The sequence below is a fragment of the Lagopus muta genome, chromosome 5 (genome assembly GCF_023343835.1).
Source record: "Lagopus muta isolate bLagMut1 chromosome 5, bLagMut1 primary, whole genome shotgun sequence".
Lineage (NCBI taxonomy): Eukaryota > Metazoa > Chordata > Aves > Galliformes > Phasianidae > Lagopus > Lagopus muta.
In genome coordinates this window covers 29,098,845-29,117,075 of record NC_064437.1, presented here as the reverse complement: position 1 = coordinate 29,117,075, position 18,231 = coordinate 29,098,845, and the positions used below count along the sequence as shown (strand labels likewise).

Genomic DNA, 18,231 nt, shown 5'->3' with positions numbered 1-18,231 from the left:
ACACTCTAGCTTTGAGACAAAATTCTGTACGTTTCTTCCAGAGGAAAGATTTAGGATCTTCAGAGACTAATTATAATAGCTATTGAGTGATTATTAGAGATAAGGTTTCAGAGAAAATCAAGTTATGCATATCTCCATGTGTAACATCCAGCAGATTGGCTTCCCCTCGTTCTGCCTCTCAGGATATTCAGTAACGTCTGCAGCTGTGAGAACTACTACAGGGTCTTCTGGAATAAAAGCTGTTCTCCTACTGATCTCAATAGTCCTATAAAAATAGCACAGACACCATGCAGATTTCAGCCTTCATCTTCCATCTATTGTTACTGCCTCACCTGATGTCGCTGTGTGGAAAAATACTTCTCACAATATTCCTATATCACAGAAAATCAATGGTGTTAATATTCTTAAAAGTATTCTTAAAAGTCATTAAGTCAGTATATTTAAGTGTTTTTCAAAGTTAAGTATTTCTTTTTCTTCCCTTTTTTTTTTTTCTTTCCCCTAGAATCAAATAAAATATGCAAATAAAATGTAACCAGTACCTGTAAGGAAAAGGTGATTGATCATAAAAGGTAACAGAAGGAAATTTCCCTTGGTCAGTTGCCAGTTGCACAGAAGAATTAATTTGTAACCCCATGCCCTTCCCACGTTAGGGCTTCTTCCTTCTCTGCATCATTCTCCTTCCTCACCCCACCAAGAAAGAAAGCAAAAGTGTTCCTGGACTCTTCATAATTCTTCTTCTTAGGAACTAATTTAATTCAACTCCCAACACTCTCATCTAATTTTTCAGTTACATTTCTTTTATGATTCCTACTATGTAAAGATTAAAAAGGGGTACACTAATCAGTGAGTATTCAGTAAATAAGCACTACCCTAAAAACACTGTCTTTTGTTTTCTCTTCACTTGCTGTACTGTTGCTCAGCTGTTTCTCTGTATGACTCCTGCTGGCACATTCCTCCTGCTAATGCAGCCACCTGAGTTCTCACAGGGATCCATAATGTTCCAAACGTAACTTTTATTTTTAATGTAGAAATTGTACTTTGAGCATACTAATGGGTTAACACTGGGGATCAATAACAGGACCGACAAGCAATAAAGCATGAGTCAGACCAGACTCAGACTGACACCATGACCATTTTCTTGGATCTTACTGGCATACATTTTCTGCCTGAATCTCAGAGGATATGAGCACAGCCCAGAAAGCACTATCATGAATGTAACTGCCTGATGAACTTCAGAAAAAGCCAAGACCTGGAAAGGCGTAAGAATATAGCTGAGTAATGGGCATCAGCATGTGGGTTTCGTTAGTCAAAAATTAAATACAAAAAAATAGTGCTATAACTGTGATGATTTCAGTGTGCAAAGCAATTTATTTTATTTTCAATGTGCTCAGTCTGTGAAGCTAGGAAATATAGATAACATTTGGGATACACATAAAAATATTTCATCAAGGGCTTATGCTGCCTGAAGACTTTGTCTAATTAAATTACTGCTCAGCTCATATCTACCCAATAGAACTAATTATAAGGTTTTATATATATTGCCTGAAAGACAAAGCAAACATTACTTTTCAGAATGTTACAGTGTAGAGATAAAATGTTCATTGAAAATGTTGGCTTTCTGACCAAGTAATACTCTTCAAAATCATTTACTTGATTTGAGCCCTTTTATAAAAACCAGTCTGTTCTGAAATTCAAACAAACAAACAAACAAAAAAACAACAAACACAACAAAACCATTTTCTGTCAAACTGGATTGGGCAGGGTGGTTAGCTGGAAATGTTTTCCTTCAAAGTGGTTTAAAGCAGCATAATGCTGTGAAGTTGCTACGTAAATTAAATGAAGCCATAGAGTGGGCACATTCTGTAGAGGTCGAGTACTAGGTTTTTATAATAGTGAATGGAGACACACCGGTTGACACCAGTTGACACACCGGTGTTTTAGCTTTAAAAGCCTACATTCAAAAGTAACCAGTATGATGAATGAGGAAGGGTTTGCTGATATCCCTAGTGACACATGTACAGCTTATCCAGAACATGAAAATCACCTGACAGTTCAAGATAGCTTTGTGTGATTAATACTCTCTTTTGAGAAAGTTTTGAATAGAAAGCTAGTTTTTCAGGGGCTCCAAAGGCCTGACAACAGAAAACTGTAATTTAGAGTATAGTAATTACATGGAATACAAGAAATGCAGCGTTTTCAGGTGGAGTCTTTTGCCACTTTTTTTACAAAATGAAGTGAAATTCCTCTTGTAAAACAAAACCAGACAAATAGATATTACATGTATGCCAATTCTTAAATGCTAGTCCTTGACAGCACCAGATCTGTTGCTACATTTAAATATTTAATTTTTAAATGTCATTTAGACATTCAGGTTTCCAAGAAGCGTCCTTTAGCTCTGAGCATTACAAGTAGCCATTCCTAATACTCTGAATAGGAAATGGATGATCACGAAGACTTTTAGAACAGTTTAATGTTTCTTCCATTCATTTTTGATGTTTTGCATAGAATAGATAGAATCAGTTTGAGATTTGACTAAATTGCTTGATTTCTAGCCAACACCTTGGCAACATTTCTATTCAACTCAGGGGAAAGTAGCACACATTCAGTGCACAAGTGGTAAATTATATATTGTTGAATGAATTGATCTTGAATATTTTTGGAGAAGAAACACCATCAGTAGCAGATAGTACTGCATAATTTTAGGTTACTGTCACCCAAGCTTCTTTTGACAGGAACGAAAATATACTCAGCATTTGCCTATAATGATTTTTTATTGCTACAATAATACCTAATGTGTTCTAGATACATTCAGGACAATTTGTTCATTTCACTCAGTGATCAAAATGTGTTTTGACTAGTAAGTCTCTGTTTATTTTGTTCAGTAATCTTTTTTCTTAATGGGAGTGTTTTCCAGATGTTCTGTTAGTCTAGTCATCTGGGATCTCTTCCAATACATGTGGAAAGTCTGCTGTCATAGGCTGTCATTGGCAGTTATGTTTAACAAGCAGACTAATTAGTTCACCCCAGCGTAGTTATAAAGTGATATATAAGGCATCTGAAGCATCCCTGAGAGCAGGCACAATCTTCGTTAGGTAAGTGTAATTCCCTTCTCTACTCAGAGCATTCTGATGCAAAGAAAATGATGGGCTGCAGCAGAAAGAACAGACTTTTTCCTTTTTGAGAGAGATTTACTTTTGTCATTTCATTTGTCATGCTTAAGCACTAATATTTTGATGACGGATTATGTTTATAAAAATATGCTGATTAATCACTCTTTTGGCAGTATTGATTTTGGTTCTAGATTTACCTTTATCAGTATTGTAGTCTTAGAGACTGGTGTACCAAACTCCACCCATTTCAAACGAGGAGACTGACTTCAGATCCCATTTGTTAATAATGAATATTCCTAGTCTTACTGAAAAATTTAGCAGCTAATCAGCTACTATGAGAGGGTTTAAGGAGTAATTATAAATTACCAACTTCTCCTGGAGTAATTTTAATGTGAGCTGTGTTGCAGTGAAACTCGTGTTCTGTATAAAGATATGCATTTCAAGTTTAACAAATTAATTATTAAAAAATACAAGAATTGCATGTAATTATGTGAAATTATTTCTTTTTAGGGATGATGTCGTACCTGAAAGTAATGATCATATGGAACATAGTTTACATATCCCTGGTGATCCTTTCACTGTCCCTGATTCAAGAAGTGGCTTCTCAAGGTACTGTAACATCCGGTTGAAGGGAGGCTGCCAAGGAGATCTGAAAAATGATAAGAAAGCTTCAAAATGAAGCTTCGAATTTATCTTCATAAAAATACTAAGCTTTAAAACATTTTTTTTTTTTCACACGCAGTCATTATGATTCGGTTTTATCTTCACTGAATAATTTCATAAATTAATTTTGGTAGACCACAGTCCTATGTTTTTGAGAAATAGCATATGTATGAATATTAGGCAAGATTCGTATAAATTTATGTCTCTTCCTGCAGACATATTCTACTGATCCTGTTGTCCTTCTGCTGATATATTTAGCAGAAATGATTGGCCATATACTTCAAGGAAGAATTTAGAATTATAATATCCATAAAATTGAGGTAGAAATACCTAAACAGGATGGGATGGGGAAAGGAATGTGCACGTGGGACTAAGTCCTTTGCTAGTAAATGCACAGGCTGATTTTGGCAATTGCATGTACAATACTGCAGATCGTAATTTACTCTCAAAGCTCTGCAGTTGCCTTCTAACTGAACAGCCCCATGAAGAAGGAGTGGAAGGACCAATAGCCTGGCAAGCCCCCTGATGTGCTTCTTCTCAAGGGGCTCTGAAGTGGTTACACTGATAACACAGTGTATCACTGGCTTGTGAAACACATTTTACTGTGCAGGTGAGCAGCTCACCAGGGCTCAGCAGATGTCAGGCACTACCTGCAGGGCAGCAATGTCTGGCTCTGCTCCCCCTGAGGTCGTTGGGTGCCTTCATACTATTTCCTCCAAAAATCACATTCTTGCCAAGAGTAGCTGTAAGCATTGAGGTGTTTTCCATCCTTCACTACTGAATTGCTGAAAAATCTCAGTACAGGTTCACAGGTTCAATCTTTTGTTATGCTATATTCTACCTCCACATGCACAGCGTGTGTACTGGTAGAAATGGCTGTCTTTGGTGTTGTGTTGTGTTACATGTTATTCCTTGTTGTTTCTTTGTTGTTCCTCGATGTTTTAGCTGATTACCCAAAGTCTGTTGTAGCTCGCTGATTGTTCAGCTTTTTGTTTGTATTTAGGGACACTCCACTTGTGGTCCTGCATTTCCAGAAGAAGTGATAGAGCATCACATTAGTGGGGGATTCAGGTAGGAGGGGGAGTAAGCCCAGGTGAATATCTGATACTTTGGAAGCAGATATCTGCTGTCTTGCTTGCCACCTGTGGCCTGCACCACATATTTATTATATGGCATTTTGCAGCACTGCAGCAGTCGAGCCATATTGCCAGTGTGAAATAAGCACCTAGGTTATTCTGCTAGTAGCAACCTTCTCATTAGTAAACAGGAGCACTTTGTAGAATGCTGCAGGACCAGATCTCAACTTCTCCTAGCCTCAGGGTGAGCACCAAATTCTTCTCTGACTTTGGAGGAAAAAAAAAGCAAAAAACAACTATGTGAAGGGCAGGCTTAAAAATGGCTCTGGGGACCTATATTTATTAGGGCAGTGCTCACCATTTAAAACTTGAGCTGATTTTATTACAAAGAACATTACCAAAGTAAAAATCTGGCAGGCCTAATGTATCTGTCAGGTACACTGGTGCAGTTACACTTCTGTGGCCATGCTTAGAGTGCATTAAGTTAGAAAATGAAATGACATAGTGCCTGATACATTGCCTCAGATAAATTGGAACAAGTCTGAATGCCATAACCAGTGCAGCCGTGTCACCGAACTGGTCCTCAGGATCCTCTGATCTTTAGGAGAAACAGGACAAACCAGACAGAGCCCATCTCTGCTGCCTGCTCACTGGCCAGCCCAGGGATCAGCTCTGATCTGCAGGACTTCCAAACGGGCTGCACTGGCTCACAGCTTCCATTGCTCTGAGTACAGAAATGGCATTCTTCAGGGAAACGTAAATCTTCCTGCTTTGCCATTCAGTTTCCTCACATACCACTTCAGTTTGGCAATGTTTACATCATGTGTCGTGTGATTTTAGATTTATGGAGCTGTACAGGGAGATGTGGGGAAGGGTATTCTAGAGAGCATGTCTGCCACTGTGATTATAGCTGCCAACACTACAAGGAGTGCTGCCCTGACTTCAACAAAGTCTGCACAGGGGGTAAGTTCCCAAACATAGCCAGCTCCTATCAGCAAAGGCTTCTCCTGCTTGCACCAGCCTATGTCCTCTGAATGCTTAGACTCTTTTTTCAGTTTGCTCATCCTTGTGCTCCTCTCATCTATGTATAATGCTCCCTCTCAAAAGCTTGGTGATAACCTCTCACAGCCAATTCAATGAAAATTTTGCATCTGCAGGTTGTCACCAAGAAAAGGAGTTTGCTTTTTGGAAGAACAGAGCAAGAGAGGGATTTTCCCTACTGCTTGTTATCTCCTCCTTTGTGCACTTGTACTGTATTTGTTTGTCTGTAATATTTAACAACAACAACAACAAAAATTAAAAATAAGTTCAGGTAAGAAGGAAAGTTTCAGGACCTTCCAGAGAAAATTTTTTAGGGAGTCCCACCCAAATTTAAGAGGAATGGAGTCTGTGGGGAGTCAGAGGAAGTCCTGACAGAAACTGAGTGGATCAGAACTGTGGCTGGAGTGTGATGGATAAGATGAATGGACATGTATTAGTTTGTGTGAAATTTATGACTGTATGGTATAAAAAAATACAGATACTTCAAACTTGTTCTGCTGGAGAAGTTCTCAAATTATTTTCTTATGCATTACCCATATGTCAAAAAATAGCAGGGTTTTAGATAACCATAGCTACACTACAGCATAATTCCAGTAAGACTAAAGGTGTGAGACCAAGATTCAAGGTCTTAGATTTAGCAGTACAGGCTAACAATTTTAATGCAGAAAAAGCATTACCTAAAATGATAATTCTTTAAAAAATAAAAACCATTTTTGCTCAGGCACGTGGAATTAATCCACTGCATCAGCAGAGCACTCCCCTGCTGGTCTAAAGCTGTTCCAATCCTGCCTATGCAGCAATCATAACTTTGCTAGATAATTACTTAATTGTAAAATACAGCTCTATGCAACAGATCATATGATAATTTTGAAAATACCAAGTAATGGTTAATTCTTAGCTCCATTCTATGAGATGCTAAGCATCCTAAACAAACAAAAAAAAAAAAAAACCCACCCCCCAAAATATCCACTTTAGGTCTAAAGTATTCCAGTGCAGTACATCAACAACTAAGATGCAGTACTTGCACACTGACAACTAGTGCAGTCAATCACAACATATGTAGGCCCTATTCCTTTTCAGAAATGCTTTGGTAGACACACCACTGTTGATGCAGAGAAGTGCCCCAGTGCAAATCCTTTTTGAAAATGTGGCCCAGAATTATTTTCTTACTGATTTTAACCATCATTCTTGAAACAACTCCTATGTGATCAGGGAAACAGCACACGTCCAGAGAGGCTGTGGAGTCTCTTCCCTGCAGATCTCCAAAACCACCTTGATATGGTCCAGGGTGCCCAGCTCTGGCGGCCCTGCTAGAGCAGGGGGCGACATGACCTTCAGAGGTCCCTGACAGCGTCAGCCGTCTCTGGTTCTGCCAAGTCTTCTCTGATGGGACCTATCTAAAGTGAGGTCCATGGTTATGTTTTAATTCTGCCACAGATCCCAAGCAAAGCACTGCTCTGGTTACGTGGCCTGATCCAAAACTCATTGCAATTAATCACACAATCAAATTCTGGGTCAGACCAGAGTAATCACATAGGAAGCTGGTCTTTAAATCAGCTTAAGTCACTGTAGAAAGGTCCCAGTGTCACATATGAGCTACGCAAAAGTATTAACTCCATTGTTTGTTCTGCCTTATGTAGCAGTCTCCTGCAAAGGACGTTGCTTTGAAGTCTATCAAAGAGGAAGAGAGTGCGACTGTGACATAGACTGTAAACAATATGGAAAATGCTGCCCAGACTACGAAGAACACTGTAAAGAATGTAAGAAATTTCTTTATCACAATGTTTTCCCAATATATATTTAAATTTAGATACCTTAGGCAGCCATAAAATGTGGACCACACAGACTGTTCTGGTTATTATCCACCTTCTCAGGTGAATCTTACCATAAAATTAATCCAATCCTACTGTTGGCCAGTACACCTAAAGTGTGGCAGTCCCAGTCCCCAGGTGCACAGCAGTTTATACTGAAGTAGACTCTGTTCTGAGCACTCCTGACTGAATGTGCAGAAGAAGATAAATGTATTAGAAATGTCTTGAGGTGAATTTGCTGTCTTTGAGGCTGTTTAAAACCTGCTTTTCTCAGCTGTTGTGCCAGGATGCCACCTGATTTAAGTGACATTATCTACCATTTTGTCAGTGATTGCATTCCATCTTATTTTCCTTCTTGCTTTTTAATCCCTGTGATAAAACCCCTTCAGTTAGAGCAAGATTCCCCAAGGGTTACAGGTGTAACACTGGGACTGCGAGGGGTGTAGACAAAATGGAAACACCTCACTCAGAGCTGCTGGTTGAGCAGATCTCTCTGTGACTCAGAAAGAGATAGCAACTCTGCCTTTGAGAAAAGCATGGCCTGCTGGCTTGGTAGTGGCTCTGCCCCAGGCAAGAATGCATGTGGGTCCCACAGGTCCCATCCAGCACCACACAGCAGCTTTCCACAGTGACAGCAGCCACTGCTACTTTGGTTTGCTGTTAATTTTTGTCAAACCAACAACAAATATCAACACAAAACCAAATGTTCCCAAATCCGCTCTGCTCTCTACCAACATTTAAATGATTTTGCTGTCTGTGAGTAACTAAGAAACCTGCTAAAGTCTTTGGAATGATGCTATACCTCATTGTAATTTATGTATTTGTAACCAAAAGAGATGTTTCTGCCTATAGCAGGGGGTTGGAACTAGATGAACTTAAAGGTTCTTCCAACACAAAGCATTCTATGATTCTATGATTAGACAAGTTCTCAGAGCCTAGAACTCCACTTAGTATTCATATTCTTCCCACCTGAAAATTCCTTTTAGCTTGGAATGCCTCACCTCTCACCTCTGGGAAAAAGATTGCTCAGGTCTGTGATAAGCATTTAGGGATCCCCAGAGTATTTTTCTCTTTTCCATTTGTCTTTTTCCCAATAATACCCTAAAAAATCCCACGGACAATAAATAATATATTTAAAAAAATGGATGTGGAGAAGTATCGTTGAAGTTGTGTACCACAGTACCACCTGCTTACAACAAACATCTCAATGCGATCCCATTAACAAACTGTGTCGTTTCTTTCAGTACACACAGAAAAGCCAGTGCCCAAGACTCCTCCCCCAAATAAATCGACGTCCAAAAGGTCATCTACAGATGAGGAAAAGAAGCCAGAGGAAGGTAGGAAAGGATATGAATGAAAAAGGGTGGGTGTTATATGGAGGGACATTAGAGACTGTTTTCCTGCTCTGGAAATAGAAAAGTGATGTGAGACATTACCAACCTTGGAATCACTCAGAGTATAAATTAATTACCTCACCTACATCTCAAGAAAGACTCTACTGACTTTGCAGAGTTTGCTTAAGACATGTTGGGGTGTGGTGACATCTCCTGTGCCCCTATTTGATTTCCACACATATCTTCAATAAGATAACACACCACTGTCAGTTTTGGACAATATCCACTGCAGGAACAGACAGGGTGCTGTATTCTGGGACAGTGAAGATCTGGCAGAACCAGAACAGAAAAACAGGTTTCTTTAGTTTAACCAAGTCAGGCATCCTGCAGCTTCAGAAAACACACATAACTTATTTTCTTCTGAATGGAAAACATGCCATGTTCCTGTGCTCTTTGATACTCTATTCCAGCATTATTAATGCTAACTTGGGAGATCCCTTCGAACTTGAAACCTTGAAGTTATAACAATGAAACAAGGCTATAAGTCAACACTGGCCAATAGCTTAGCCCTTAGTTTGTTTTTCAGTTTTGACTATTTACCTTTCTGTTGTGCAAATTTCCTGTTGCAAAGTCAATCTAGAAGGTTAAATGGAACAAAATTAAGGAAAAGTAGACAACAGGACCCCACGTGACTGTTGTTATTTCAGACATACTGGATAGGATGAAATCCTATTCTGTAATGCTCTGCTCACACTGCACTGTCTCTGTAGGGATTATTTCTCATACTGTAAAGTCCTCAGTGCTTCCAGCCTGCTGAGAGACTGTCAGCAGCAGCTCAGATCTCGAAATACCTTTTTTAGGGGATTTGTTCAAAACAATGAGGTCCAAAGTCACGTCATGCTGCTCCTGATATTTTCAGATTTTCAAGAACCAAGTGTCAATTTGGTTGTAATGTCTGCAATGGCAGACATTTTTTGTCAGTTTCTGCTGAATCTATCTATATTAATAATTTGACCCAGGTTTGTGTAGCTACCTATAAAAGTAGAGTCTTAAAGCTGCATGTCACAAAGAGGAAAAATAACAAAGACACAACACAGGAGATGTTACTAGCTATCTGTACTCAGAAAGTTCCTTTTCCTCCAGTTCCTGTAGCTCTCTCCATCAGGTCTAGGACACAGGTGCAGGCTTTATTAAGGAAAAAAGAATAAATCAAAGGAACTGATAGTGAAGAGAAGTATCCTATTAAAAGAACTATATTTTATAATGTAGGTCCCCTTCCATGAAAAAAGATAGAAACGTTACATGGCTTCACATATAAACACAATTTTAAATCTTTCCTATTGAATTCAGAGTCACTATGGGTTAATCTATGGAAGTCCAATCTTTTGGCTTTTCTGGGCAGCACTGAATGAAGAGGAATTGTACAGGGCTGCATTTATGGAGGTTGCTCTGAAAATAATGCCTTCTGATCACTTCCTTGGAATCTATAATCAATACAGAGAACACTATTAAATAGAGCAAATTTTCAGCTACAAAATGCTCTTCAGCACTGTCACCACTGTTGGCTAAGAAGTTTCAGCAGTGATGAACAAGGAATGCATGCTGTACATGTAAAAATCTGCAGAATCTGTAGAAGTGACCCCCTGCTTAAATTCATCACCCACCCCTCACTGCGCTCACATCCACTGATTGGTCTCCATAAATGTTCAGCAAGTGTCAATGAATGACAGTTTTTTTCTTCATGAAAAAATTCAGTTCCAACGCTTGGCTTCATATGTACTTCCATATCAGATGTCGTTCTCTCAGATTACCCCTCTGCTGCCATCTGTTGCATGGTAGCAAAATGTAATGGAATCTTGGTGAAAAGGTTCAACCTCTAATGCCACAACACCCACCTATGATGTTGTGGGAAAATAAAATAAAATAGGAAGCATTACTTTCAGAGCAGCCCTCATATAATATAATATAATATAATATAATATAAGTATATAATATAGTATAATATAAGTATATAATATAGTATAATATTATATAATATAGTTATTATAATATATATTATATATATATATAATATTATAATATATATAATATGAGAGCAGCCCTCATATAATATAATATAATATAATATAATATAATATAATATAATATAAGTATATAATATAGTATAATACATATAATATAAGTATATAATATAGTTAATGTATATAAGTAACAAAGCTTATTTTATTTTTTAATTTATTTTCTTTTCACTAAAACATATAAAAAAGAGAGAAAAAAAAAAAGCATAAAGCTAGTGGAATATGTGACCCAGTTTTTGTGAAACCAGTGGTTCAGCAACAGTGGTTACAATTCATATTGAGTTCTGGAAGTGTTCATCAGAGACTTTTGATAAAATGTTAATCTTCCTATGCTTCATTCTTGAAAACAGTTGTTCACAAGTGTGTGTACAGCCAAAAAGTTATTATATGACTGAGGCACGATTGTGAAGCTAGGGGTATTTCTTTCTGGTAAGAGAATCACAGAATCACAGAATCACAGAATTGTAGGGGTTGGAAGGGACCTCCAGAGCTCATCGAGTCCAACCCCCTGCCAAAGCAGGTTCCCTACACCAGGTCGCACAGGTAGGCATCCAGGCAGGTCTTGAACATCTCCAGAGAAGGAGACTCCACCACCTCCCTGGGCAGCCTGTTCCAGTGCTCCGTCACCTCACTATAAAGAAGTTCCTTCGCACATTTGTGCGGAACTTCCTATGCTGCAGTTTCCGGCCATTTCCCCTTGTCCTGTCACCATTCACCATTGAAAAGAGTCCGGCCTCGCCATTCTGCCCCCCACACCTTAGATACTTATAGACCTGGATCAGGTCCCCTCTCAGTCTTCTTTTCTCAAGGCTGAACAGACCCAGCTCACTCAGCCTTTCTTCATAGGAGAGATGCTCCAGGCCTTTCACCATCTTCGTGGCCCTCCGCTGGACTCTTTCCAAGAGATCCCTGTCTTTTTTGTACTGGGAAGCCCAGAACTGGACGCAGTACTCCAGATGAGGCCTTACCAGGGCAGAGTAGAGGGGGAGGATCACCTCCCTCGACCTGCTGGCCACGCTCTTTTTAATGCACCCCAGTAAGCCATTGGCCCTCTTGGCCACAAGGGCACACTGCTGGCTTATGGCCAACCTGTCGTCCACCAGGACACCCAGGTCCCTCTCCGCAGAGCTCCCCTCCAGCAGGTCATCCCCCAACCTGTACTGGTGCATGCAATTATTCCTCCCCAGATGCAAGACTCTACACTTGCTTTTGTTAAACCTCATCCGGTTTTTTTCTGCCCAGCTCTCCAGTCTGTCCAGGTCTCGCTGAATGGTAGCACAGCCTTCAGGCGTGTCAGCCAATCCTCCCAACTTCGTACCATCAGCAAACTTGCTGAGGGTGAAAATCCATAAACTGATTCACCACAACTTGAATTAGCACTGCACTCTACCCTCCCTGTGCTTCGCATTCACCCCAGATGGGGTTCATAGTACACCAATGTTCAATTGGTGCTGAGTGATGGTTGTGTGCACTGGGCTGGGCTGGGCTGTGCACAGCAGAGACATAATGGCATGGGGCAGCCACATGGTGAGCTGTGCTGGTGTGGGTGGGACATGCCTGGGTTAATCAATGCTACTAGTTAAAATCTAGCTGCTGCAAAGTCCCAGGCATACAAAAAAAATTCACTGTACAGGTTAGTTCAGCTCTTTTAAAGAATGTATGTTTATGACTCTATGAATGTATCTTTTCACTTGCTGTAACAGGTATTTATCAAATCTAACATAGGTTTCAATGCACTTTTACAAACGAGCAAAAAACAATGGAGGTTTCAACAGCTGTAACACAAATTAAATACAGATTTACACAGAAAGCTTTTTCTTTTTTTCAGCAAAGGCTATGAAAACAATGTACTATTGTGCTATTCTGTGCTATTGTGTATATTGTGCTATTATGTGCTATTCATAAGACAAGAAGCTATTTTCTATCAGTGTAGTAAAAAAATAAGAAAATGTGCATGCATTGCAATTCCTATGCCATAAAATATTTTTCCTCTTACAGATACTGGCACTGTGACCAGTCCTCCTCCAACAACTCCAAAAGATGAAGAGACAACGCCTGAACTCACGGAATCACCAACAACACCCAAACCTGAAGAGACAACCCCTGAAGCCACTGAGGCACCAACAACACCAAAAGAAGAGGAGACAACGCCTGAAGCCACTGAGGCACCAACAACCCCCAAAGAAGAAAAGACAACACCTGAAGCCACAGAGGCACCGACAACACCCAAAGAAGAAGAGACAACCCCAGAAGACACTGAGGCACCAACAACATCCAAAGCTGAAGACACAACCCCTGACGCCACCGAGGCACCAACAACTCCAAAAGATGAAGAGACAACGCCCGAACTCATGGAAGCACCAACAACACCAAAAGCTGAAGACACAACACCTGAAGCCACTGAGGCACCAACAACACCCAAACCTGAAGAGACAACCCCTGAAGCCACTGAGGCACCAACAACACCAAAAGAAGAGGAGACAACGCCTGAAGCCACAGAGGCACCGACAACACCCAAAGAAGAAGAGACAACCCCAGAAGACACTGAGGCACCAACAACATCCAAAGCTGAAGACACAACCCCTGACGCCACCGAGGCACCAACAACTCCAAAAGATGAAGAGACAACGCCCGAACTCATGGAAGCACCAACAACACCCAAAGCTGAAGACACAACACCTGAAGCCACTGAGGCACCAACAACACCCAAACCTGAAGAGACAACAACTGAAGCCACTGAGGCACCAACAACACCAAAAGAAGAAGAGATAACACCCGAAGACACTGAGGCACCAACAACACCCAAACCTGAAGACACAACCCCAGAAACCACTGAGGCACCAACAACAACCAAAGAAGAAGAGACAACACCTGAAGCCACTGAGGCACCAACAACCCCCAAAGAAGAAGAGACAACCCCTGAGGCCACTGAGGCACCAACAACACCCAAAGAGGAAGACACAACACCTGAAGCCACTGAGGCACCAACAACATCCAAACCTGAAGAGACAACGCCTGAACTCAAGGAAGCACCAACAACACCCAAACCTGAAGAGACAACCCCTGAAGTCACTGAGGCACCAACAACTCCAAAAGATGAAGAGATAACACCTGAAGACACTGAGGCACCAACAACACCCAAACCTGAAGAGACAACCCCTGAAGCCACCGATGCACCAACAACAAAGAAAGAAGAGACAACCCCAGAAGCCACTGAGGCACCAACAACACCCAAAGCTGAAGACACAACACCTGAAGCCACTGAGGCATCAACAACTCCAAAAGATGAAGAGACAACGCCCGGACTCACAGAAGCACCAACAACACCCAAACCTGAAGACACAACCCCTGAAGCTACTGAGGCACCAACAACACCAAAAGCTGAAGACATAACCCCTGAGGCCACTGAGGCACCAACAACTCCAAAAGATGAAGAGACAACGCCCAAACTCACGGAAGCACCAACAACACCCAAACCTGAAGACACAACCCCTGAAGCCACTGAGGCACCAACAACACCAAAAGAAGAGGAGACAACCCCTGAAGCCACTGAGGCGCCAACAACTCCAAAAGATGAAGAGACATCCCCAGAAGCCACTGAGGCACCAACTGCTCCAAAAGATGAAGACACAACCCCTGAGGCCACTGAGGCACCAACAACTCCAAAAGATGAAGAGACAACGCCCAAACTCACGGAAGCACCAACAACACCCAAAGCTGAAGACACAACCCCTGAAGCCACTGAGGCACCAACAACACCAAAAGAAGAGGAGACAACCCGTGAAGCCACTGAGGCGCCAACTACTCCAAAAGAAGAAGAGACAACACCTGAAGCCACTGAGGCACCAACTGCTCCAAAAGATGAAGAGACAATCCCTGAAACCACTGAGGCACCAACAACACCCAAAGCTGAAGACACAACACCTGAAGCCACTGAGGCACCAACAACACCGAAAGAAGAAGAGACAACATCTGAAGCCACCGAGGCACCAACAACCCCCAAAGAAGAAGAGACAACACCTGAAGCCACTGAGACACCAAGATCCAAAGAAGAGACAACCCCTGAAGTCACAGAAGCACCAACAACACCAAAAGAAGAAGAGACAACCCCTGAGGCCACTGAGGCACCAACAACACCCAAAGAAGAGACAACCCCAGAAGACACTGAGGCACCAACAACACCCAAAGATGAAGAGACAACCCCTGAAGCCACTGAGGCCCCAACAACTCCAAAAGATGAAGAGACAACGCCCGAACTCACGGAAGCACCAACAACACCCAAACCTGATGAGACAACGCCTGAAGCCATTGACGCTCAAACAACTCCAAAAGATGAAGCGACAACGCCTGAACTCACGGAAGCACCAACAACACCCAAACCTGAAGAGACAACCCCTGATGCCACTGAGGCCCCAACAACTCCAAAAGATGAAGAGACAATGCCCGAACTCACGGAAGCACCAACAACACCAAAAGCTGAAGAAACAACCGCTGAGGCCACTGAGGCACCTACAACACCCAAAGCTGAAGACACAACACCTGAAGCCACTGAGGCACCAACAACACCCAAAGAAGAAGAGACAACATCTGAAGCCACCGAGGCACCAACAACCCCCAAAGAAGAAGAGACAACACCTGAAGCCACTGAGACACCAAGATCCAAAGAAGAGACAACCCCTGAAGTCACAGAAGCACCAACAACACCAAAAGAAGAAGAGACAACCCCTGAGGCCACTGAGGCACCAACAACACCCAAAGAAGAGACAACCCCAGAAGACACTGAGGCACCAACAACACCCAAAGATGAAGAGACAACCCCTGAAGCCACTGAGGCCCCAACAACTCCAAAAGATGAAGAGACAACGCCCGAACTCACGGAAGCACCAACAACACCCAAACCTGAAGACACAACCCCTGAAGCCACTGAGGCACCAACAACACCCAAACCTGAAGAGACAATCCCTGAAGCCACTGATGCACCAACAACCCCCAAAGAAGAAGACACAACCCCTGAAGCTACTGAGGCACCAACAACACCCAAACCTGAAGACACAACCCCAGAAACCACTGAGGCACCAACAACACCCAAGTCTGAGGACACAACCTTTGAAACCACTGATGCACCAACAGTCCCCAAAGTCACAGAGATGACCCCTGAAGCAACGGAGGTCACAACAACCCCCAAAGTGGAAGAGACAACCCCTGAAGGCACTGAGGCACCAACAACCCCCAAAGTCACGGAGACAACCCTTGCAGCCACAGACTTCCCAAGAACCTCAAAAGCTGATGACACAACGCCTGATGCCCCTGAGGAACCAACAACCCCCAAAGCTGAAGACACAAACCCTGCAGCCACAGTGGCTGTGACTACTCCACAAGCTGAAGAGACAACCCCTGCATGCACAGAAGCTCCAGCAACTATGAACGTCAAAGAGACAACCCCTGCAGCCACGGAGGCCTCAACGACTCCCAAGGCCAAAGAGGCAACCCCCAGAGCCAAAGAGACTACAACCCCTGAAGTTGCAGAGACAACCCCTGTTGCCACGGAGGTACTGACAACCTCAAAAACCAAGGAGTCAATCCCTGAGGCAACAGATCCTCCAACGACCCCTAAAATGAAAAGAACAACCCTTAAAGGCACAGACAGACCAAAAGCACCTAAATCTGAACAGAAAATCCCTGAAGCCACAGAAGCACCAACAACCCCTAAAGCTGAGGAGACAACCCCTAAAGCCACAGAAGCACCAACAACCAAGGTTGATTCTCCCACCACTCCCAAAGCCGAGGAGAAAACTGCTAGTGCCACAAAGGTGTCAACAATCCCCAAAGAGAAAGAAATAATGCCTAAGGTCACAGATGCTCCAATATCCCTGTCTGACTCTCCCACCATTCCTGAAGTTGAACTTTCTACACCTGCACCCACAAATGTTAAACAAGGCGCAACTACTATATATAGCAAACTAGTAAGTATAACCGATAAAAGTGACAGAACAACAACTAAACCTATTATGACCCCGGTAACCATGGAGTCCTCAACTAAAAAAGAAACAACCACGGAGAAAAAGGAAGTAACAATACCCAAGAAAGACAAAACTACTGTGCTTAAAGACATTTTGAAAGGTAGAAGAACTACTGTAACTACTTCAGATGCAACCCCTGCACCCAGTCAAGCTGTTAGTACAACAGCTGAATTAGAAGCAACTACTACATCCAAAAAGGCTGCAACAGCAGCTACGGAAGGAGAAGCAACCCCAGCTACACAAGACAAAACTCCCACACCAAAAGAGACTTTACCATCTACAGCTAAAAGAGAACATGCTGTGGGAACCATAATTGTAACAACATCAGCAGCTACAAGCATTATACGTAAGCCCACTATGCTGCCAACAACTGCCAAAACAGATTCAACTCCTAAACCCAGGGAGATTGTGACAACAACTAAAAGAGACACAACTATGGAAACTACACCGGCTGTACCAGCAGTTGCTGAGTGCATCATTCCCTCTAAAGAGACAACAGCTGGTGAAAAAGAGTTGACCACCCTTGCGAAGGAAACTAGCTACACTACTGAAAAAGAAACAGAAGATGCCCCTGGAAAGTCCCCTACCCTTGACAAGAAAGAAGAAACTACAGTGATCAGAGGTAGAACAACAACAGATAAAAAAGACACAATAGAAGAAATGTTTCTTGTTCCTAGAGGGACATCCAAGCCATCTATACGCTTCCAGGAGATTACTGACACCCATGATGAGCCCTCTCCACCCAGCCCTAAAACCATGCCAGTAGAAGAGCCTGAGATAAACAAGCCTTTAATACAAACTGCAGACTTGCCAGTTTTATCTGGAGGAGCAGAAAGTAAGTGTACAAAACCAGAGAGCACAGCAAAACTTGTGAGTAAAGGATGTGCAAGTACTTTCTAATTAGACCATGTCAGCATCCTGAATGGGTAGTACTTAATTTTTCAGTAACTTTTTTGATGTCCTCACTATGTACCACAGTGCAGAAGCTCTTGGGCACTTTTAGATCCACTGATAAATATATATGTATATAAATACAAATAGGTCTTTTGCATGAAAATACTTGGGATTCTTGTTGAAAAGATATCCTTCCTTTACATT

General features: G+C 42.0%; 1 protein-coding gene across 1 annotated transcript; it reads left to right on the top strand.

Moving 5' to 3' along the window:
• The first annotated feature begins 3,625 nt into the window (after positions 1 to 3,625).
• On the top strand, positions 3,626 to 18,207 carry PRG4 (proteoglycan 4). Its single transcript, XM_048944741.1, has 4 exons — positions 3,626 to 3,719; positions 7,531 to 7,650; positions 8,946 to 9,038; positions 13,112 to 18,207. Exons 1-4 carry the CDS (start codon positions 3,626 to 3,628, stop codon positions 18,031 to 18,033), a joined length of 5,229 nt encoding a protein of 1,742 aa, XP_048800698.1. The 3' UTR covers positions 18,034 to 18,207.
• Positions 18,208 to 18,231: the final 24 nt, after the last annotated feature.